The following is a 24,287-nucleotide window of genomic DNA, read 5'->3' as shown; positions in this document are numbered from 1 at the left end:
TAACTGCCTTACCTCTCTCGAGCTTCCCCTTACGCTCCTTCAAGGCTTTCGCCGTCATGGACATGCAGTCCTCGCACTCCGAACAATGGTGCTCGACTCCCAGGCACCACAAACAGATCCTGTGAGGATCCGTCAACGACATTTTCTTTCCACAGTCTCAACATTTTTAGAAGCCGGACCGTGGAGTCGTCGGTTCGGATGAGGAAGCCATCGAGTACGAGTCGGTATTCACAAGGAATAATAAAGTATATTTGACTGAAGAACTGAACAACGATATTCCGAGGCACCACGAAGCGCAGAAAAACGGAACTGAGCAACGGACGCTGCGCGTGGCTATTTATGGGCAAGGTGACGTCGGCGCCGATACGGTGGCTGTCGAGGGACACCAACTCGAGGACGTCGATGCGCAGCGCCCTCTACTGAGAAAAATGTTTCCGAGCCCAGCGAGCTGGAGACGAATTATCAAAGATAAGGAATACGTCGGAGGACACAATCCCTTCGAAAGACATTATTACTTAAAGCACAATTAAGCATATCTTTAACCATTGCAATGTGTTCAAAGAAGGATGCAGAGTGTTGACGATACACATAATTAACACTTGCAATAGCTTGGTCATGATTCATTGAAGTGTATAATGTCTCTCTTTAATAATTGCTATTTTAAACAGAAAATCGGGGTGGCTATGGGTGCTAGCTACGCCCCGGCACTTGCTAATATTTTCATGCACCACTTTGAAGACATATTTACATTGGTTGACAACAGGTTTACTCAATTCATTTACATTTGGAAACGTTATATTGATGACGTGATTCTGATCTGGACAGGTACTGTGGATTGTTTGAATGACTTTGTGAATCACCTGAATAATAATGATTGGGGAATCCAATTTACTCATGAGTACAGTAGTTTAAGCATTAACTTTTTAGATCTGACCATCACTCTGCACGATAATGCAATTGTAACCAAAACATTTCGTAAGTCTACAGCGGTCAACGCAATTTTACATGTGTCTAGCTGTCACAAAAAAATCTGTTATTACCAATATACCGAAAGGTGAATTTATTAGAGCACGCAGAAATTGTTCTAGTGAAAGATTTCGTGCATGAATGTGTTTTTTTACGAGAAAGATTTCGAGTTAGAGGTTACAGCTCTGAAGCTGAACGTACTGCCCAAAGCATGAAGCGGGTTGACCTACTCACACCAAAAAAAGGTCTAATTCCAACGATAGTAATAAATTAAAATGTATTACACGTTACAATGCAGACAGCTCTAATCTATTTAAAATTGTGCAGCGTCACTGGCATTTGCTCCAGCTTGACCAAGAGATAGCACCGTGGTTGGATACATCACCGAATTTCATCTACAGCAAGGCAAGCAATCTAAAAAACTTGGTATCACCATCATTTATGCCCAGCAACCAAGTTGCTACTACTTGGCTTAGCCAGAATATTAATCATGGTTTTCATAAATGTGGAAAATGCTCTATATGTTGTTATGCACTAGAGGTCCCGCAAATTGATTTTGGTAAATTGGGAATGTTCAAAGTGAATGCCTTTATCAATTGTAATTCCAAATTCGGCGTCTACTGTATACTGTGTGTCTGTGGAAAATATTACATTGGCAGTACCATTAGACCTCTCAAGACTAGGATACTTGAGCATTTATCCACCATCTCAAGTCAAGAATCTAAATATCCCTTGGCCACACATTGGCAAAGCAATCATCAGCTGGACAATAAGTCTGACATTAGGTTTGCCAGCATGGCAAAAGTAACCCTGCCACAACGTGGCGGCAACCTGACCTTGAAACTCAGGCAACTGGAAGCAAGGTTAATTTGCCAATATCGTACTGTATCAATTGGCCTTAACAGTGACCATGAATTTTCAGTGTTCCTCTGAAGTCACTTTGCTCAAGTACCCATGACTAGCTGGATGTAACATGCTACATGTGCTTCAATATAATGGTTGTAATAAGATCTGCCCTGTGTGTTCAATTTTGCTCACCCCATGTTCACTTTAACAGATTGTCAAATTGATTTTTTTAATTTTTGTGGAAATTATATTCATGGAGGCTCCGTCTGTCCACGGGAGGACAAACTATGAATGATTCTCGGTATAGGCTTAGTTATGGCCTCATCGTTTTACAATTGTCATTGTTGTAATCAGCAACAAGTATAATATCTCATGATTCCCAACCTTTTGCAGCCAATTAGCTAGATGTTAACCCCCCCCCACTTTTCTCTTAAATGAGTAATAACACATAGGTTCCAAATAAATCATCCCTCTCAACGTTAAGCTCGCTCTTTAACATTAGATTATCTCGTTCTTTGTAAATTAGTACTTTCAACATGGCCACCAATTTGTGCCTTGTTTCAGTTCGAGTGTGTTCGTTATGTTGCATTCATTTTTTACTTAAACAGGAGCGTCTGCGCACACACGCGAGGCTCCGGTTTCTCTTACGACGTGCGGAAAAGCCGGTGAGTTTAGTCTTTCGCGCAGATCCCTTCAGATTAGCATCAAGCAGGGGCCATACGCACGTGACCACCTCGTTCTTTTGCGTGAATTATGTGGTTTGGCACACCATTAACGTGAGTGTCTGTTTTTGTCTCCCCCTGCATCTGTTGCCGCCTCCTTGCTGGGTTTTTCCGTTCTATACAATTGCTTTCGTTTTGGCAAAGTGCTCATTTGCAATTGCAACTCTATAGGTATGTGCCTGCATGCCTTCAATTACTTTATTAGTTCTTTGCCGTGTATACTTCAAGGCAAGCATTACAATTTATAAATTACTTTTTATTTACAGTGGAGCCGGTGAAATCACCTTATATAATTACAGCTCGCAATTACAATTTTCAATCGGTAAGGATTCGAATTCAAAAACTGTTCTTTACCACAAGATAATAAGCCAAATATTTCTGGGATCACTTTTTAATATTCAGGTTTTTTTTATTATTTTTTTCTCTTTAGTAAACAATTCTTACTCAAGCCTTCAAAGGTAAAGGTTTTCTTCCATATGGCCTTCTTGCCCCTTAATCGCATAACATATGGGGTGAACAACATTTTTTGAACACACACGACCGATCTCAGTATAGTTCTGTACTGTCTAATCAATTGTATTTCTCTTCCCTTTTTGTCTTGTTATTTTCTGTAATGTGCGTCAATTGTTCTCAATATTCTTTGCTAACACTCTATATCCTTTTGATGCAGACTGCTTTACCTTACTATATCTGGCATTTCTGACTACTGTTTACTTGTGCAAATGCAATTTTGAAAAATTATGTTGGGCATCGATTATTATTTTTTTCGACTGAAATGCATTACCATCTTGCCCTCTTGTTTGATGTTTGGGTTTATCTGTTATTTTTTGGTTCATTACATACGATTATGTCAAATATGTACAAAAAGTATGTGTTGAAATTGGCAGCCTTGGAAGAAGAGCGTTGTTGCTCGAAACACGTGTCGGCTGTGTTGTTTTTGATTAACAATTTCTGATGTGTGCGCAATTTATGGAAGCAAACTAGTTCTTAAAAATCCCAATGCAGTGGATAACTGAGAAGGGCACAGCGTTCCCGATTACAAGGAGAGCCAGGATATATAGGCATTGGTTTCAGCGGTGTTGTAGAATCTTCTAGAAGAGGAGGACCAAATCAGTATGGCAAGATTAATCCGACTAACCCACCACTTTCCTTTTGGCATAAACACCCCAGGAAATGATCCCTAACTGAAGTGGAAGCAGCTGAAGTTCAACTCCGGAGAAGAATCCAAGGAAACTAATAAGGAAGAAAGGTTAGTATGGGACTATATCCCGCACGGCACGAGGGTCGCGCTAGAGTCGGGTTGGTGCACCAATTCTACTGCAAAGCATCCCTTAAATCCAGTGCACGTAATACAGTCAGTGTTGGTTCCAATGTAATAACAATCCAAAGTTAAATGCTTTCTGATAAGTCAGAATCCAGTTGAAGAAGAAAGCAGGAGCCGCTGCGATGTGTAGCAGAAACAAGAAACAAGAGTGCTGTCCCAGGAGTGTAGCACTCCTGGGACAGCAGAAGTGAATAATCCGAGCGGGAATGCACAGTACAAAGAAAAAGAACAGTAGCTTTGAAAGAGCAGCTGATGTGTGCAAGCCAAGAACCACCGCTCGTAGCTTTACTGTTTTGATACTGAAACTGTGTCCCAGTATTAGTGCGGTATGTCTTCAGTGCTTGATGCTCTTTGCCAAGCAGTGCTACGAGGAACACAGTCAGTTTGCAGCCCGAACTACGGGCAGACACGTTGTAGCGTAGAATGCTGCCAGAGATAGCAGCTGAACCGCAATTTAATTAGCGGTACTTCCTGGAGTTGCCTACAGAAAAACAATGCGTGGAACACAATGCAGCTGAAGGAATGCTGATTAGAAGACGCCACCGAAGACGCTGCAGGAAAACAACTGAAGGGGAAGTCAGAGACACGCTGCAGGCAGAACGCGGTGGCTCCGAAACAGGAAACGTTGACACAAAATAACTTCTGGCGCTGGAATAAACTAACCGTAAGTTTCAATTACATAATAAGAAGCACGGGGCTCCCGCCAGAGTCCACTTTAAATGCAAATACCCCAGAAACACGTGATGAGAGTCACAGGACTACAGATTACTGGTGGAAACGGCGTCCCCTCAACAAACGCTGTCTCCAAGGGAAAAGCCCAGTAAGTCTGTACCTGGAATAGATTGCCATGCAGCCGTTCTGTGGGCAAACTGTTTGTAGTCTTTCTGCCTGGAGAATGGGGAACCTACGGGAACCGATCAAGCAGGCATGACAACTGATGCTTCACTTGAGCTACTACTTCTCAGGAGACATTACATAGGTTAGTAAATAAGAGGTATTGTGCTTCTCCATCTTTGCAGTTCGGAGCTACTACTTCTCAGGATAGGGCTATTTTGTCAAAGCCTTAACTTCTGTTGTGGGTCCCAGACTCGCATTGTCTTCTTGTCTATCTACCTGGTATATTAGCCTGCCAGGTACTGTGACTATGAAGATCCCGTGGAGGCACAACTTGCCACGGGTCCTAGACCCGTCTTTCGTGACTCCCCCTTCTTTCTCCCTTCTCCTTTCAACTGTCCCGGCTTCCCCGACCTCTGCGCAAGGCTTACCGGTGAGCTTTATATGTCTGTGGGTGCTTCCTGACTTCATGGCCAGCTTCTGCTTGTTCCAAGGACTGCAGCGATTTTCTGCTTCTGGGCTGCATGTTTCGGCCTGACCATGCACTCCAGCTTTCTCGTTTGGCAGGTTGCCCAGGCATCTGCTTCTCTCAGTCTTCGGACCACGGTAGACGGGTAAGGGGTGCCTTTGCCGGCAGGCAACCGTCTCACTCTGGGCGTCCCAACTCCTCCAGCGGAGTTCAAATCTCCCACTTCCTCCTGGGAGGATCTCTTTCTGCATCAACTCCTTTGTCCCTTTTTATGTTCTATTCAGATTTGCTTGACACAAAAGGACTAGTGCGTTTGTACTGGTTCAGTGGAATATTCCACATTACCGTGCACTCCTTCCTCGTCCCAGTATTACAGTAAACCCTATACTCTGTTCTTCCTCGTCTCCGTCTTTTAGGGAAGTGATATTGTCTATTCTGCAGATATACATGGCACTGTGTGGGTCAATTGTGTCCTGTGCAGGATAACAGGGTGAGGGAGACTGGGGTGTAGGGAACCTATACCATGTTTCTCCCAAAGTGTCGTCTTTCGTCCCATAGGGGGTTTCCCTCCCCATGAAATCCTCCTGCTGAGCACCAGGTAGCGGCATCACCTCCCAGGCTTCATGGGAAGGTGCCCCCCCCCCCATGGAAGCAGTGACGACATCCGGGGATTCGTCACAGAAGGCATTTCTAGCTTTTTCTCACCAGATTTATGAAGACCCCCGTCAGTGTATGATGGTACAATTTGATAAGCACACAATATACAGTTTCTTCCGAGTTATGCATTGTTTAAAACAAAAACAAAAAAGTATTTTGTTTTGAGTTGGATATTGTAGTGTGATGCAAACATAACTGAGAAAACAGTAGGCAAGTTGCGTTTTCTTTTCTGCAAACAAGCTTCTGGTCTTTAATTTCTTGATTTATTATTTTAAATAAAACAGAATATCCAGATTAAAAACAGTTGGTTTATTGCCCCAGCGGTGGGATTGTTGTGGTGGGAAGTATGAGATAAGAGATATTTATCTGTAAGATGAATCAATTGTTTAAAAGTAAATACCCATCAAAGACAGAAGACATTACAAAGGAGACACCTCACAGCACAGGGAGGTCCTTCCAGAGAACATATGACACAGCTGAGAGTAGACACGTAAAAGCCCAAGAGGTGGGGGCTATCGGAGACCATAACACAGAGCTGGAAGAAGACATGGCTGAGAGTAGACACGTACAAGCCCAAGAGGTGGGGGCTATCGGAGACCATAACAGAGCTGGAAGAAGACATGGCTGAGAGTAGACACGTACAAGCCCATGATGTTACATCCCGCTGCGCACATCTTTCCAGAAGACGGGCCTGTTTATCAAAAGACACACGCAAACCTGTTTCCCTTCCTTATGGTGTGCAGCGTTTCATTCCCCCGTTCCTTTCATGAAGGAGACTGCGGCAGGGAATCTAACAAACTACGACTCCCATGATGCTCCACTGCACTATCATGTGCCCTGCTCCTCCAATCACCGTGCTCCGACGTCTTGCTTTCGGTTTTGGTAAAAGCAGCGTTTTCATTCAGCTCGCTGCTTCTGATTGAAGTTGCTTTCAACTTTGAAGTTACGTCTTCATCATTCCTTGGATCTCTTGGTTTCCTGACCTTTGCCTGCCGAACGGACCGTCTTGTTTGCTGCCCTGTACCTTACTGCCAGGTTAGTGTACCAGGACCTTTATCTTGCCTTCACGGTCTGCCTTGCACCACGATTTTGTACTTCTGCCGCCCGCCCGTTAACAGGACCCCTTTCCTGCCTTCTTTGATTGATTTGCCTAAAGTTTTGTCCTGGCTATTGTCAGCCCGTAAAAAGGAAAGTGCCCGTGTATTTTCAGATTTCTCTCTCCTCTGCAAGCTTTGTCTCTGATCCCTGCACACGATTACTGCAACCGCTTGTAGGCCTTCCATCCCATCACAACAGCATTTTGTTACTACACTGGTCCCTGCCACCTAGCCCCGAACAGCACACCCAACAGTGTCTCAAACTACCTTTGTGGAAATTACCATTTGGGAAATTACCATCTGGGAATTCATGGACATTACTATCACTTCTGAACTATAGGAAATTGGGATTGCCTTTACCTATCTTCAACAAAGTGCACAGTTGGACGCTGCGCAGAGTGTGCACCAACCCGGACCTAGTGCGCTCCTCGTGCCGTTCGGGTTAGAACCCTCACTAACCTTCCCGTTTATTATTTTATACTGCCGTTTTGTTCACCTTGGATTAATCCCAATACTACTAGTGGTAAGGAGTGTTTCTTTTCTCTTCCGATCCATTGTTAGTTCCCTGAACCGTCCTGACAGTGATATTTGTTTTTAGGTAGGAATATCTGTGCCTCGGTAGCAAGATAGAAAAATCAGGTATAACCCATAGCAGTTTGACTATTCCTATCTGTATAACTGTCACATAAAACTCATCTCTTTTTCTTTATTTTTACAGCTGGTATTTCGTGGCGGTGTGTTCTCCCCGCTCTTTTGAGTGATCAGGCTCTTTGTACTGTTTACCCAGTAGAGGGTCATATCATTTTAAAGATCTATACCCTCACAGAGAGGAGGCTCGGTTGGAGGCCCCATCCGAGCTCCTTCAATCAAAACCCTGTGAATACCAGTCCTGGTCACCTACCTATACAAATCCTAGTTGGTGAGTAACACATGAGGTGGGGGCTATCGGAGACCATAACGAAGAGCTGGAAGAAGACATGGCTGCCTTGAAGTTTCTATTTGATGTTCATATGAGAAGACATTTAGTGCACAGGTGGAGTAGGCAGAGTAGCGGACCATGGGTTACTCACCAGAGTCAGTCCTGGTCCTCTTTATTCTCCTACTATCCTGTTCGTCCATGAAATACACCTCATTCTCGTCTTTAATGTGGATCGACACAATCTCATAATCTGTTAATAATAAAAACAAAGGCATGATCGAACAGCATGTACAAATACAGATTACAATACGATATCATGCAGCAGGAAAGATAGTGAGGGGAGAGGCACCCACCTCCTAAAATCAGATCAAAGGGCCTAATAATAGTAATGATGTCAATAATAATGGTTGATGTTTTGTATTGTGCTGCATACTTTAAATTCCAGTTACGTATTACCATCATTATTACCCACATTGTGGTAATCAATGTATGACCTCAGGAGGATGAAGGCATGAGGGAGCCCAGAGGGATATCGAACAGTTGCCTGATCGACAGCACCTCTTCATCGGATGTGCAATGTGTAGTGCTTTCTGCTCGTCAAGTGTATAGAGCACATTGCACGTGTGTCAGAGTCCAGGCACTAATCTAAGAGCAAGTGAGACATTAGGCCCCTGTGAACAGGACTTAAAAAATGCCACATCAAATCATTGCAACAATTGATGGTTTTGAAATTCCAACATGGCAAACTATACCTATATACGTCTTCCTTCTGCTAGTGAAGCAAGGGTTAATGTCAATTTCCATTATCTTGCACTTCGCTAGGCACCCATTAACACCATCATCATCATCATCATCATCATCCAACCATAACGAGTACCCAGGACACATCCGCTCAGCTGGGTGTAAGCTTCCTGCCAAAAAACACACCCGTCCTACCCCGAGCGTCCTCTACTGGCTCTCTATTGCTCGACGCACCACCTTCAAAGCCACGTGCATCACCCATCGCGCAGTCCACAACACCGGCCCTGAATTCCTGTGAGACAAAATTGTCTGTTACTAACCTTCCAGGAACCTCAGATCTCGCAATGCATTTCACCTAGTGATCCCACAACATAGCTCCATAAGACTTGGCAGCTCCTCCTTCTCCATCCAAGGGCCAGTCATCTGGAATTCCATCCCGTTACACATTCGCAACATCGAAAACCACCTGAAATTCAGGATGGCCCTTAAAACCTGGCTCTTCCCAATACTCTAAGCCACCACACCCAGTGAATACTCCACTAGTAATCTCCAACGCTTTCGATCACAACTCAGGGGCCGGAAGCTCTTGCATCGGTATCACCCGACACACCACCACATACCGCTCAACAACACTGCCCGTTGTCTAGAACTACAGGTAAACCAGCAGCTTTCGTTGTGGCTTTCCTGATCCATTAACCCACCCACAACAACATTCCAACCCAACAAGCACCCGAGCTAAACCAGCAGCCTTCACTGTGGCTACACTCGCATCACACTCACTGTGAAACCCAGCCCACCAGTCCACATGAGACAACACTAACAAGGAGATAAGGGGCCCTGGTTAGCACACGCACATCATTAACTATTCACTGCCACTTTTAACCCTCATCGCTCATTCTGGGAAGCTCTCAACAGTAGCAATCCCCCACCACAAACCTATTCCCCAAGCTAGGTACATCAAACCCTCGATGACTGTTAGATTACAGATACTTACTATACAATAGGCTGAAACCTACGGCCTTTCAAGCGTAGGCCCCCCCCTCCACCTACACAAATCGAGGGGTAGCCCCCTCCGTTTGTTCCTTCTATATGGAGACCTCCTGCACCGCAAAACCGGGGCCGCCTGCCCACCATAGAGGATTCTCAATTTAGGTGCAGCCTCCTCCTTGGCTTACAATATGACTAATCATACTGCAGGACGATACCCAGGTCTCTCTCCCCTTCACAGAATCCTCAAATCTAGGTGTAGCCTCGATCTAGGTTTGCCATACGCTTAAATCTTTGGTACTGTGAAACATAGGCCTTTATCCCACTGTACAGGATCCTCTAATCTAGGTTTTGATTCCGTCTCTGCTCATTATACGATGATACCAGCTACAATATGAAACCTAGGCCCATCGCTACAGGACTCAATCCTAGACCTGGACATATAAGCAATCTCGGAGCCTATGGTACGTAGAGCTCATACCACTAGCGTGGGCACAGGCTGCAGGCAGGGCCAAACATCCATGCACCATAGAACACGTCCACGGCTAAGCACATCCGGCCTAGTTTCACACATAGCCGCTAAGACAAACACCTGACGTACCCAAACACCTCTGCCACTAGCATTCAGCGACCACCACCCGAAAGGAACCCGGTATAGCTGGCCTCACAGACTCTTCTCCAACCCTCAAAGAGCACCCACCCACGTGTCTTTCCAATACTGGGCTGCTTAGTGGAGCCTCGCCAGCCACCCAAGTCTTAGAATGGCAAACATGCACACACTCATCTAAGCTCATCCCCTAGAATCTCTCATCACATAGACTACGTCACCAAGGGTGTCCCAAACAAAGAAAAAGCACATTGAGGTCACATAAGTGGGGAAAGAGCGCTATATAAATAACAATACATACACACAGAGTATAAATGCATAAAGAAAGAAGCCCAGAACGTGCACCAATGGCATTCAATCCCAGGGCCTTTCTCATACATCATATCAATGAAAAACGTTACAGCCATGCAGGGCTCTGCCATGGGGCAAAGTAGAAAGAGGGGGTGGGATCAATGCCTGCTACATTTCGTGCACTGCTTAGCACCCTGATAATCCTGTAAAGCAACGTGGAGACTAAGCACTTCTGTGGTTAATAACAGCCATCCAAAAGATGACGTCTAGCACAGATTTCTCGGTGTCCACCAACTATGTCATCATGGCATGAATCAAGGCCTGTTGCTGTAGTCAAAGGATTTGTACAAACCATTGGTTCTGAAATAACACAGGATGTTCTCTTTTGTTCCGCACAAAGGGGCCAACTTGATACTGGTTTTGACTTTGAGGAAGCTCTTCGGTTGCTTGTTGAGATTGGGCAGAAATGTAGAGGCACTCAATGCTTCGATGGGGAGGAATCATATGTTCTGATTACATAGTTGAAGGCTGTGAATCCTGACGAGAAAAGGCATCAGCCACAATATTTTCTCTACCTGGATTGTAGGCGACAAACTATATTGAAGAAATAGTACGCCCATCTGGCCTGGTGACTGTTCTAACATTCCATGTTCTGAAGGACTTAAATTACGGTGATCCGTCCTCACTTCAACTTCATGAATGGCTCATAAAAGAAGATGTTTGCAGTCCAAAAGCTCTTGTTTGACCGCATCCAATTCTTTCTCCAGTACCGAATAATGGGTTTCATGGTTGGATAGTTTGAGAAAGGTAAACCACATGATGTTCAAGTCAATCTTCTGCTGACTGTTTCACAACTGCACCAATAGCATCATTTGAGGCATCGGTTTCAACTATAAAGGGCACAGAGGTGTCAGGCTGTCTAAGTATAGGTGCACAGACAAACTGATGCTTTCATTTACAGAAGGCCTTTAGGCCTAACCTTGTACACGGAAATGGGGTATCCGTGATGTGGTTTGAAAGTCCAGAGAAATTAGGAATACATTTTCAGTAAAAATTTAACACCCATAAAGCTTTGGACCTCTCCAGCGGAACAGGGAGTAGGCCACGACATTACTGCGCCAATTTTCTTCAGGTCCATTGATATCCCTTCTGGTGATAACACGTAGCCAAGAGAGAACACGGACACCTGGTGAAAGATGCATTTGTCTGGTTTGGCCAACAGTCTGTGGTGCTGCAGTCTGTGGTAGTACTTCCATGTCGCACATGTTCCAGGTCGCTTGTGTAACACCAATATGTCATCCAAGTACACAATAACGCTATGGAAGAGGAGATCTAAAAACACATGATCCGTGTAATGCTGGAAAATCACTGGAGCATTCACAACGCAAAGGGCATTATGAGATAGTCGTAATGCCTGAACAGGGTTCAAAAGGCCTTTTCCATTCGTCCTCTGCGCGTATGCATATTAAATAGTACGCTACTTGAGGGTCAAGTTTTGTGAAGACTCTGGCCTCCCTGAGGGCTTCCAAGATGTCAGGAATGAGGGGTAACAAATATTTCGCCTTAATCATCACCATTCAAGCACCTGTTCGGAACAGTCCTTTTTGGGGATGAAGAATAGTGACACGCCAGCAGGTGACCGACTCGACAAGCCCATTTTTTCAAAACGTCGTCAAGATATGCACGCAATGGTGATTCTCAGTATGTGAAAATATTAACATCCTTCAAAATGGAACAACTGGGTCAGGGATTAGGTCGAGAGCACAGTCATGGGGTCGATGGGAAGGAAGTAGTTTCTCCTGATTGGTTTGAAATACATCCTCAATCTGACGATACTGGGTAGGAATGGCTTTGAGTACACACCCAGTGGAAGGTGATGACTGATGACACTTGTGTCTGAATTAACTTCCTGAGGAAGATGGCAAGAGAGGCAGTGTTCAACACAATATTCTGTACCAAGAAATACAGTGCCAGCTGTCCAAAAGGAATGTGTCCTTTAAGCCAAGGCATTCCTAGGATCTCAGGGACATGTGCTGTCCTAATTTCATTTAAAACGAGAGATTCAGAATGTAGGGCTATACGTAAATCCAATGGATGGGGTTCTCCTTGCACAGGGCCCGAGACCAGAGGTTGGCCGTCCACTCCTTAAATGGAAATGGGCATCTCCTTTCTGCATCTGGGCCACTCAAAGATTTACGACATTTCCTGCAGCTCCAGAATTGATCATAACTGGGACTTGAAAGCGAGTGTCCCACAGTAAGGAAGCACGAATGATCATCGAACCATTACCCGTCACAAGGTTGGCAGGAGGTGAAATGGGTTGTTCAGAGATTGGGGAGCATTCTTCACCCTCCAGTCGTAGTCTCTATTACAGCTGGGAACAATCATTTCCCGACCGATCCCTAGGGGTGAGCGGGCATTCTCTCACCAAATGCCCCTTGTTCCCACAATAAATACAAAGACTAAGAGTTTAACTTTGTTCACTTTCCTCAGGAGATAAAGGAAACCTACACCTGGTTCAAGGTCGTCTTTATTCAAAGCAAGGGAACAAGTAGTTCTTGTCGCATTGATAGTATCTGAAACTTGGGAAGATGCAGACACTTAAAATAGTCTTCTCTCTGATCTTCTTTTGGACATTAGGAAATCCAGTTGGAGGACGACTGTCACCAGCTCTTGGCAGGAAGCAGGTCAGGGAATTTGGGCAAGTTTGTCCTTAAAGTCGTCTCTGCAACTCCTCCTAAAAAGCATAAAGCGGGCTTCCTCAAGCCAATTGGTTTCCTCAGATAGATGTAATACAAAGGACTGGGAACCCTTTCACGACAGTCAAAAAGACCTTCTTGAGCAGCATAAGCGGGTTCTGGATGACCAAACATCTCAGAGTACAAAGGCATCATAAGAATCCAGCAAGGGGCTGGCCGTAGTAACAATCAGTGGAGCCCAAGCTAGAGCATTGCTAGTCATGCAACTAACCATGAAATCCACTTTGGCTCAATCAGTAACAAACTTTAGTGGTTTGAAGGTGAAAAGGATTAAGCAGGCATTTAAGAATTCCTTTAGTTGCGTAGGGTCTCCAGTATAACTTTCACAAGGGAAGTTCAAAATGGAGCTGGTCTCGTGTAGTGACAATTTGACAAAGCACCACATTTACTTGATGCAGGGCCTGTACCTCTGCTGTCAAAGACTGTACAGCCGCTAGCAATTATTGATCTGGTTCCATGTCACCAAGTTCAATGGCGGGTTGTTTCTGGCACCTGATTCTGTCATGGGCTGGTCTTACCAGTGGTTGAGGGCGAAGGGTTTTTATGAAATTCGGTCTTCCTTCTGAAGAAGGTACTGTGTCAGCAGTTACCTTCCAAGAGAAGCCAAAGCTCCAGCGGGGAGATACCTTCACGGACACTCGATGCATCAGCAAGGCAGCCAGGAGAACCAGGAAGCAGAATAGAATTCAAACTTCTGCAGATTCAATAATGAATTGGAGAGGAATAAACTAGGGCCAGAAAACAAGGAAGTAGCCTTCACACAGAAGGAAAGGAAGGACAGTACTAGGGTCAAGCAGCGAGAGCAGGACAAGAACTCGAGACAACAACAGAGTGCAAAGCGAAAATGTACGCAAACCAGGTGAGGACAGCCGCGCCGTGATCCCTAAATCCTTCCTCACAACCTAGTTCTAACGCTGCAAAGCAGCGGAAACGCTTGTCCGGGGATGTGGACCAACGTCAGTGCCATCTTGGAATGGGCGTGTGGGGGTTTACCCACAGTCGCCAGGCACCTGTGCAGTGTATAACAGTCCCTTGTGTGTGACAAAAAACCCAAAATAATTTACTACTACTCTGCAATTTGTCATTCTGCCTATTCATTTTACATTGCAGTTACTAGTGTACAGGAACATTTGCTTGTACACATCATGAAGACGTCTTGTTGCTCTAGTATGCACAACGAATACTGTAACACAATCCTTTCTCTTGAAGAGCATTTCAAGTCTGGCCTTATTTAATTGAAAAGTCCCAAACTTCCTAACCTCTGTGATGAATCCTGCGGAGTCGGAACAAAATCCCAGCCTCAAGTCTCCTCCCATCTGGCTAGGCAAAGGCAGCCGCCATCTGATCCGAACCCTTGGGGTGTTATCAGGAAGGAGGATCGCATGGGAGGAGAAGGCTGTCAAGATATACTGGTGACTCCGTTAGGAGAGACGCTGTATTCATCCTCTTCGGAGGATGCGATTTCCTGATTGCCTAAATAACCAATGGCCTGCTGTCACTGTAAAGCTCCCTCTCCCAGAATTACCCAGAGTGCCAAGTATGAAGACCCTTTTAACAAACAGGAGAATGGTACACAAGGGGTTCCAGTTATTATAACTTCCAGTAGTTCCGATTCTACTTTAAGTTTAGATCTCAGGCCCAAGGAAAAAACATCAACTCCTTCAAAACCCTCCCTGAAGTGTAAATCCTCTCAATTACCCAATCAGATCGGAATAATTAATACGAGAGTTAGTAAATTGTGGTGAGCATTCTAGTTATTGTGGTGAGCATTCCAGTTGTTGTAATGACCAACACCTGAGCGGGACATTTAAAGGCCTTTCAGGTGCAGGCGAGGAAGTAGCAACAGGGAGAAGACGAAGCTAAAGTTGCTGTTATGGTGGCAGCAGGACGCTGTGCAGACGACATGGCAGAAGTTGGGACACCTGGTATATGCAGAGGAGGCATGCCAGACCCCATGCTGGAGAAGGTTTAAGTTACTTACCTGGCACTATTTTTCTCCAGCATGGATCCGGCATGGATTCACATGCAAACCCCCTCTCCTTCTTGGTCATTCTGCCACTTTACATGCTTACCAAATCTGAAAATGGCTACCAGAGGCGGGGCTTAGGGAGAGGACTGTTACTGGATGGGGGCAGTATGACCCAGAGGACAGTGATTGGTTTAGAGGAGGAATACAGTTTTAAAGTGAAAGTGACCCTGTTTTTTCTTTTACTGAGGATTCCAAGCCCGACGGCGGGGAATATTCATGAGCATGTGCATCGGTGCCAGACCCCATGCTGGCGAAGAAGCAGCTTTGTCCATTGCGTCCTCAAAGCGTTCTTTTGCATAGGTCCCTGTCTTAGGTGTTTCTGCTGAGGGGAACACAATAGCTTCTGGGTCTTCCCCTAGTCTTTTCTCCTTGTGAAGAGATTGGGATAGAGGTGTATGGGCTTCTTCATACTGATGTATATCTTCAGAGTCCGCAGGAGTGTGAGATTTATGGCCATGTGACTTTTTGCTGTTTTTTTGCTGTCGAAAAGCTGCTTTTCTGTTTTTTCGACAAGTGCTTCAAAGCCTCTGAATCATCAGTCGAGTGTGTCTTATGCACACCTATAGCTGCTGGCTGTTCTTTATTGCCTTGCAGTAAACAGATGCAGAACTGCAGCAAGCTCTGATCCGGACCCTTCTCTGCCCTGGCCTTCTGGATCAGACTCAGACTAGCTGCAGTTTCTGACTCGGCCATCGTAGCATGTCCCGCCCACTGCTTCATTCAACGCCGTTTCATGGTTTTGTGTCTAAAAGGTTTACAGGATGCTCAACAGGGGTCTCTTGGTGATCGATTTCATTCGAATCTAGCCATTTTGATGTGATATTCTGCCATTCGAATCTAGCCATTTTGATGTGATATTCTGCCATTCGAATCTAGCCATTTTGATGTGATATTCTTCCATTCGAATCTAGCCATTTTGATGTGATATTCTGCCATTCGAATCTAGCCATTTTGACGTGATATTCTGCCACCCGAATCTAGCCATTTTGTTGTGATATTCTGCCATTCGAATCTAGCCATTTTGTTGTGATATTCTGCCATTCGAATCTAGCCATTTTGACGTGATATTCTGCCATCCGAATCTAGCCATTTTGATGTGATATTCTGCCATTCGAATCTAGCCATTTTGACGTGATATTCTGCCATCCGAATCTAGCCATTTTGATGTGATATTCTGCCATTCGAATCTAGCCATTTTGATGTGATATTCTGCCATTCAAACCTAGCCACTTTGATGTGATATTCAGCCATTCGTTTCTAGCCTGCCCTTAGCGGCCCTGATCCACTGCGTAACTGCCTGCCCTAGCGGCCCTGCCCCAGCGGCCCTGTACTGCCTGCCCCTAGCGGCCCCGCTCTATTGTGTTATTGCATGCCACTAGCGGCACTGCTGTACATCTCTTGTCTACAAATGCAGCCCCCCGGCACACACCCCAAAGCGCCTACACACCTCCCTTCCTCTCTATCCCTCTCCTTCACAGCCCTCTCCTTCTGGCCATCTACAGCATGACGCACCCAGACCTGCATGCCCACCCATGCCTTACCCCACCATCTGACCTCATACACACCACAGCGCCGTCTGCACTCCATTCCACACTCAACTACCCCACCAATCCGACCGGACATCACCCACTCCACCTCAGGCTCCACAGACTAAGAACACGCACCAAACACCTCCTAACTCTCCGCAGCACTCCACACTCCGCACTCCTTAGGAACAACAGACTCAGCTCTCGCACCCATACATCAGCCGCCCAGACTCACCCCTCTGACCACGCTCACTACCCTAGCACCCATCACGCTGCACCCATCACGCCCCAGCTTCACACCCCCAAATACGCATCGCCCACCACCAATGCCAACACTCACACCCTACGACCAGACTTAAGATGCGCTCTCATCAATGCGCGCTCTATCCATGCCCATGCCATTGAAATCAATGACCTTATCACCACCCACAATCTTGACCTACTTGCCATATCCGAAACCTGGCTCCATGAAGCCTCCCAGTCCTTCCATCCACCTCGCTCTCCCTCAAAACTATACCATTCTCAGACAGGACCGAAAAAACTCCAAAGGTGGTGGCGGCGTCGCCCTCATCTTTAAAGACACCCTCTCCCTAAGAATGTGTAATCAACAATGGGACAACAACGCTGAGCTACTCACGGCTAAACTAGCCCTCTCACCTAACTGCACCATAAACTTCTTTATCACCTACAGACCACCAGGATCACCCCTAGACTTCCAAAAACAACTCCTCCAAAACATAGGCAACAACCTCAAAAGCATCCTTCTAGGGGACTTTAACCTTGGTCTAGCTGACCCAAAGGACAAAGCAGCCGCTAATCTAGCCAAAGAACTATCAAACATGGGGTTCGAACACAAAATTACTGCCCCCACTCATAACAAAGGCAGATCCATTGACTGGCTAGCGGATCACAACTGCTCATCTGCAATTACCTCCATCTCGGCCCTCCCATGGACGGACCATTACCTCATTCAATTCTCCATTCCTACCACGCCTACTCATAGAACCTTAACTCATGCCCCACCCGCTAAAGTAAGAAGCTCCAAAAAACTCACTGCTTTCAACCTCGCCCCTCTCCTCGACATCCCTGAACTCAAGCCTCCTTTCATCCATGACCCTACCTCTCTAGCCAACATCTACTCCAGCACACTCACTCAAGCCATCGATCTCATTGCCCCTCTAGAAGAAAAAAAAAGGGAAAAATCAATGCACTGCAATTCATGGTTCACTGAAGAACTATCTGACCTTCGCACCAAGAAACGCAAAGCCCTATCCAGATGGCAAGCAGCACCTAATCAATCCTCGCTTAAAGATTTTAAAGAGATCTCCTTGACCTACAAAAAAGCCATATTCCATGCTAAATCCGAATCCTACAATCAGAGAATTACTAATGCCAGCTCCAAATTAAGAGAAATATTCTCCATATTCAAAGAACTCTCCACACCGGCCTCCGTCCCAGATGAAATCATCAAGGATGAAGCCTGGTGCACAGGCATCCAGGCTGCCCTCCTCAATAAAGTTAAAACTCTCCAAGACAAAATAGCCTCACAACGCAAAGCCCTCAACACCCCCACCTGCTCACCCACACTCTCCACCAATAACTCTCTCTCACAAACACCCCTCTTTGCCTTTAGAGAAGTCTCAGAAACGGAAGTTAAAGACCTCCTCAAAAAAATTAAACCTTCCACCTGCAAAGGGGATATCTGCCCACCTTCATTAATCAAAGAGTGCTCAGAATCCCTCACCCCCATCATTACAGCCTTCATCAATGCCTCCTTCGCATCTGGAACTGTACCACAATGCCTAAAAGAAGCCTGGGTCCGCCCGCTCCTGAAAAAACCCTCTCTCGATCCTTCCTCCCCTAACAACTATCGCCCCATCACCACCGTCCCCTTTCTCCTCAAAATCCTAGACAAAGCCGCACACAATCAAATCCAACACTACCTGGAAACCAACTCCATCCTAGGCAAAAGACAATCAGGCTTCCGCAAAGGCCATGGGACGGAAACTCCCCTTCTAGATTTAAAAAATCAAATTACCAAAATAATGGACACAGGCAAACCTGCTCTCCTCCTTCTGCTCGACCTCTCTGCAGCATTTGACTTGGTCGACCACAGCATTCTCACATCTCACCTCCTCAATGCTGCACACTTCTCTCACAAGGCTTCCACTTGGATCACATCCTTCCTTGAAGGTAGGGCCATGAAAGTGTACTCGGACCAAGAAAGCGCCCCCCCCACCACTATAAACTGTGGTGTCCCACAAGGATCCTGCACTGCTCCGACCCTCTACAACCTATTCACCAAACCCCTCTTTGACTTACTGGACTCCCTCAACATAGCGTACACAAACTACGCAGATGACACGCAAGTTCTCCTCCCCCTCTCCGGAGACTACAACCTAGACTCAGAAGCCCTCCTCAAAATCTACTCGACCATCCAAACCTGGATGGCTATCAATGGTCTCTGCCTAAACGGAGACAAAACCGAAATCATCATCCTAGCCCCCAACGAAACACTAACCAAACTTAGCCCCAACTATTCTCACATGTTCATCGACAATATTAGCATACCTGTCTCCTCCGCCGTCAAGACCCTAGGAGTCTACATTGACGCCATACTCTCAATGACAAGACAAACCAGCGCCATCGCCTCAGCTTCTGCTCTGACTACCAAACTCATCTACGCCATAAAACCCTACCTCACCACGCCTAACTGCCTCTCCATAGCCAGAGCTACTATAGGAGCCAGATTGGACTGCTGCAACGCCCTCCTGGCAGGCACATCGTCAAAGAACCTAAACAGACTCCAAATAGTGCAAAACAATGCCCTCCGCGCTGCACTACACATTCCCAAAACTGAACATATTTCACAGGCCAGAAGACTTGTCCACTGGCTCCCAGTTAAGGAAAGAATCAACTTTAAAATCCTCACTCTCACACACAAGTGCATCAATCATACAGCACCCCCCTACCTATCTGAAACTATAACTAAGAACTCTTCCACCCGTCCCAGAAGAAGCCACCATGCCAACCAACTCCGAGTACCCACTGTAAAAAGAGCCAAAGCCGGCGGCATTGGCTTCCCACACATAGCTCCTAAGCTCTGGAATGCCCTCCCTAACGCACTCAGAGCAGAACCCTCTCTGTACTCCTTTCGCAAATCTCTCAAAACCACTCTATTCAACTAACTCCATCCTTCCTTCACCCACACCAGCTCGCACACGTCTGTTTCGAAATATGTCTGATACGTAACGTGCCTTGTAATGAAAACTGCTTTGTTGTAACCACCTTCCTTCTACGGTAACCAGACTATGTATGTCCTCATGTAACAGCGCCACGATGCCCCCGGGCTGATGTGCGCTCTAAATAAATCCGAATAAATAAATAAATCTCGAGGAAGGCTGTGATTATGCACAGAGTGTCCTTCCACAGATATTTCCTGTTGCAGTTAAGACAGAATTTAAATTGAGTTCGCTCCATGGTGTATGTAATAATAAGGACAGCAAGACAGAAGCAGTGAATGTAGGAAATGTAGGTAAGCATTATTTGAAAGAAAGGAATCAGTCCCCCCACTCTCCCTACTGCTAGGCCAGAGCCTGTTGCCAGAATGATCGTTTGTGTCGGCTGTCGTGTTGGTCTTCCATCGAGATGTTCTGTCGAGTGGTAACCGTCGAAAATATTGATAGAAGTTTTAATAACTCAGAATGTAGCTTAGCTACTGGGCTCTGCGAGAAAACCCGGCTAACCACAATGGTGGAAAGAAATAATTTGAGGGACCTTGACGCGTGAGTGATCATGGGTACAGTCGACATCACACTAGCGATAAGGTTACAAACACACCCAGTCAATGTTGTTTTTCGAATTTTGAAAACATGTGGAATACACTGTGTCTACCACTGGAAGTCGTAGTCGAAGCAGATCCACAAGCCTCAGAAACACATTTATAATTGATAAAGTTAGTAAAATGTTTTGCTCAGCATTACGCTCCGTTTAAAAATTGCATCAGGCGGTTGTGCCCGTTACATCAGTGCACCCTTTTACTCTGCATCACGCTCTGCTTTTTATTTTATTTTTTACATCTTCCCCCTTTTCTGCACTGCACTCACTGGGATGCTTTTTGGAATACTGCCATGGCACTGCCACCTATTGCTCTGCAGCTGTGTCCTATTAATTAGGCCCCCTAGAGACTGGCCATGACTGTGCAGTGCAGTCTCCTCTCCTACTTCATGTCTCATGCAGTTATGATGGGGTCTTTGTCCGATTCATCTTATCCTAGCCTCCTCGTCCCCTCTTTCCATTTTTAATGTACAGCTTTTGCATTATTGAAAGGACCGTCAGGTATGTACACTAATGATGTCATATGTTGTAAACAGCTTGTATTGCTCTTAGTTCTATGTTGTACCCTCAATTACACAGCACTTGCCCATTCTGAATGTTCCAATGCTTATTAAGAATGCCAATTCTGTTTTTTGCTTATCCTTTCTGCGTTGGAGCGCATTGAAAGGCTTGCTTAGTGTATAGGGGCCATATAAAAGACCAATAAATACATAAATAGTAACATCTAAAGTGCAACAAACATTATACTATGCATAGAAAAATGCAAACATGTAATGTGCAGTAAATAAGAAAAAGACAACATGCAAATACGAACAAAAGGAGCACAAATGTAATAAATACTGAAAAGATCCTGATAGATAATCTGGAGAAGGCCAAGAAGCTGCTACGCGAGAAGGACTGGATCGACACGGACTCGCATAAGGTGCAAAATATCTACTGCCACAACATCATTTGGGAAAAGAAACAATTAAATGACCACCCTCCGTATCTTACAAGATTCCCATCATCTCAACATAGGAACCTGTTGATGCGCTGTAGACTCAACTTACTGCCGTCAAGAGAAGTGCAGTCTCAGAAAACAGCTCACTGTTCAAGATGCAGGCTGTCGCTTCTGTAGAAACTCTAGAAACGATAAGGCATTTGACACTCTCCTGCCCGAGATTTCAAAGAATTAGGCGCATATGTCTGGAAAACTTCTCGGAACCAATGAACCTGATAGCTGAGGAAGAATGGTGGGAACGCTTAATGATGGTGGATAAACTTGGGCAGACATTGAATGCCTTAAAACTGGTGGAACAGATCTACTCACTACTGCTGAAGACCAACGAACAGCACAGTGAGGACCTGGAGAACCAGGAGGATTTCTAAAAGGCCCAGGCGGCCAGAAGACTTTGGAAACTGGAATTTTGTTTTGGAAACTGGATCTTTTTTTTCTATATGTTAAAGGTTGAAAATTGTATTTGACCAATAAAACAAAAAAAAATACCAAAAAAGAAATAAACAGTTTAACTTTAATTTTTTTTTTAAACACAAACAGATCTTCACAAAATACATTACATTAACTATAAATATTTGATAGCAAAAGCAAAACATTGCAAACTAAGAACAGGGCAAGTTAAGGTTACCATGCCATTTGATTTTAATATATTTGTTAATTAATTGATCACGGTTATGTTATTTTAACATTATTATCTCTAAGGTTTATAAATGTTACGTTTTTGTGGGTTTAACCTTAATGTTTTTTTGCAAATATATATATTGTTGTGATGAAAGATGTTAGGCAAAGGTTGTATGCAATACCCTCTGGCACCAATACACACAACTAGGACTACAGGTGTAAGCAAAACCAACCTTTGGTATAAGGCTGTATCGCACTGTTTTTGGTAGCGAGCTGAGCAGCCAGGCTTATTCTCAAGAGGGAATGTGAGCTTGTAAGGGTGTTACACAGAGGTCTACAATCACAAGTATTCAGACAGACACTCAAGGTTTCTTGGTAAAACACTTATTAATTTATTACACAGTCAGTTAGAAAACATTCAGTAAAAGGAGGCAATCTATATCATACAAACATATACTACAGTACTTCACACCATCAGGTTCTGAGGCATTTAAACTACTTTGAAGGAGGAGCAAAATGACATTCAGAGCATTTGAAGTAGGAGCAAAAACACAAGGTTTGGTTTGGGTTAAGACACGAAGTCCACAGCACCTAAATTCGTAATAGCAAAAACACAAGGTTTTTGCCCTTCCAAGATGGCAACCGCGGCATTTCTGGCTGATTCAAACCTTCCTGATGCCCTCTGAAGACCAACTGCCTCCTGATAGGCTGGCCCTGGCTTGATAGCCAATCAGGGAGCACCGGCAGGCGTTAGCCGGGCCCCAACAAAAGCAATCTGAAAAAAGCTCCACCTGACCAAGCTTGGGCATGCTCGAGTGATCTGCTCGATTCTACGTGTATGCTCCGACCTATCTAAGGTGAGATTCACTTCCCCTTGGTTACTACCGCCTGATTGACACTCCTGCCCTTTACTACCCTGTTAACTACTAGGTCCCAGTCTGAATACCCTCCCGCATGATCTGTTCACCTCCTTCCCCCGTACCGGCGTCCTATCCGACCATTTCGCTCCCTGCAGCCTCCCCCTCACCACCAGCTGATGAGGCTCATGCCCCGCACAAAACACCACGCCATTCCAGCCCTTCGGAATCTGTCGCCGCACCTCTCACAGAACTGCGAGCAAATCCTTTGCCTTCGACTTCCGCAGTATGGAGTCTGCGAGCCAGGTCCTATCCAACGCCCGGTCCATTGCTCTTCCTACAACCTTGGTACAAGAACGCTTCTAACACTGCATTCCACCAACACCCTGTGAATGAGCAGTCGTTTTCTTTTTGCCTAAGCATAACTGGCCTGTTCACCCGAGGAGCGTACCTGACTGGTAATCTGTTTTCTCCACCGTATCCTCCCTAACGACTGGGTTACTGCCCGCAAGGTCTACCTGCCTAACTCGAACTGAGGTTATCCGTACCCGCACTGCATGCCCACCTTTATGCTCAGTTGTCTCAAAGAGGCCAATGCCCTTCATCGCATGCCTGCCTACCTGCCTGCCTGCCTGCCTGCCATAAAATAGATTTGCATATGTTTGTACCACGCTCTAATTGCTTGTTCCTGGCTGTTCTCAGCTAGCGCCCAGCGCCCCTCAACGCCTGCCTGCCATGAACCAGTTTTTATAAATGCCTGTACCACACGATGCTTACTGATTTAATTTTAGCTAGCGCCTAGCGCCCTTAATGCCTGTCTGCCATGTACCAGTTTTCATAATTGCCTGTACCACGCGTTACGCTTGCTGATATGATTGTAGCTTGCACCTTCAATGCCTGCTTGCCATAAACTAGCTTTTATAATGGCTTGTACCATGCATTAACTGCTTGCTCCTGATTTGATCTTAGCTAGCGCCTCTCAATGCCTGCCTTAAACTTGACCTGCATATGTTTGTACCACACATTGATTGCTTGCTCCTGATCTGACCTTAGCTAGTGCCTAGCGCCCTTCGCTGCCTGCCCGCCACAAACCAGACTTGTAATTGCCTGAACTACACTTTCATTGCTTGCTCTGGATTCGATCCTGGCTAACGCCTCTCAATGCTCACCTATCTATGGTTCTATAACCGCCTAGTCCATA

At 45.4% G+C, this 24,287-nt stretch overlaps 1 protein-coding gene across 2 annotated transcripts in view; it reads right to left on the bottom strand.

The window, feature by feature from the left end:
- The window catches only part of LOC138473369 (zinc finger protein 793-like), a 731,413-nt gene that overhangs the window by 264,036 nt on the left and 443,090 nt on the right, over positions 1-24,287 (bottom strand). For both annotated transcript variants that reach the window (XM_069612056.1, XM_069612057.1), the window contains exon 7: positions 7,986-8,084. In XM_069612056.1, coding sequence (XP_069468157.1) covers positions 7,986-8,084 — 99 coding nt within the window. The remainder of the gene's footprint in view (positions 1-7,985; positions 8,085-24,287) is intronic.

The sequence above is a fragment of the Ambystoma mexicanum genome, chromosome 8 (genome assembly GCF_040938575.1).
Source record: "Ambystoma mexicanum isolate Mex_15411 chromosome 8, UKY_AmexF1_1, whole genome shotgun sequence".
NCBI classification, from domain to species: Eukaryota; Metazoa; Chordata; class Amphibia; order Caudata; family Ambystomatidae; genus Ambystoma; species Ambystoma mexicanum.
The sequence above is the reverse complement of the archived record's forward strand: the minus strand, read 5'-3'. Positions and strand labels throughout refer to the sequence as shown.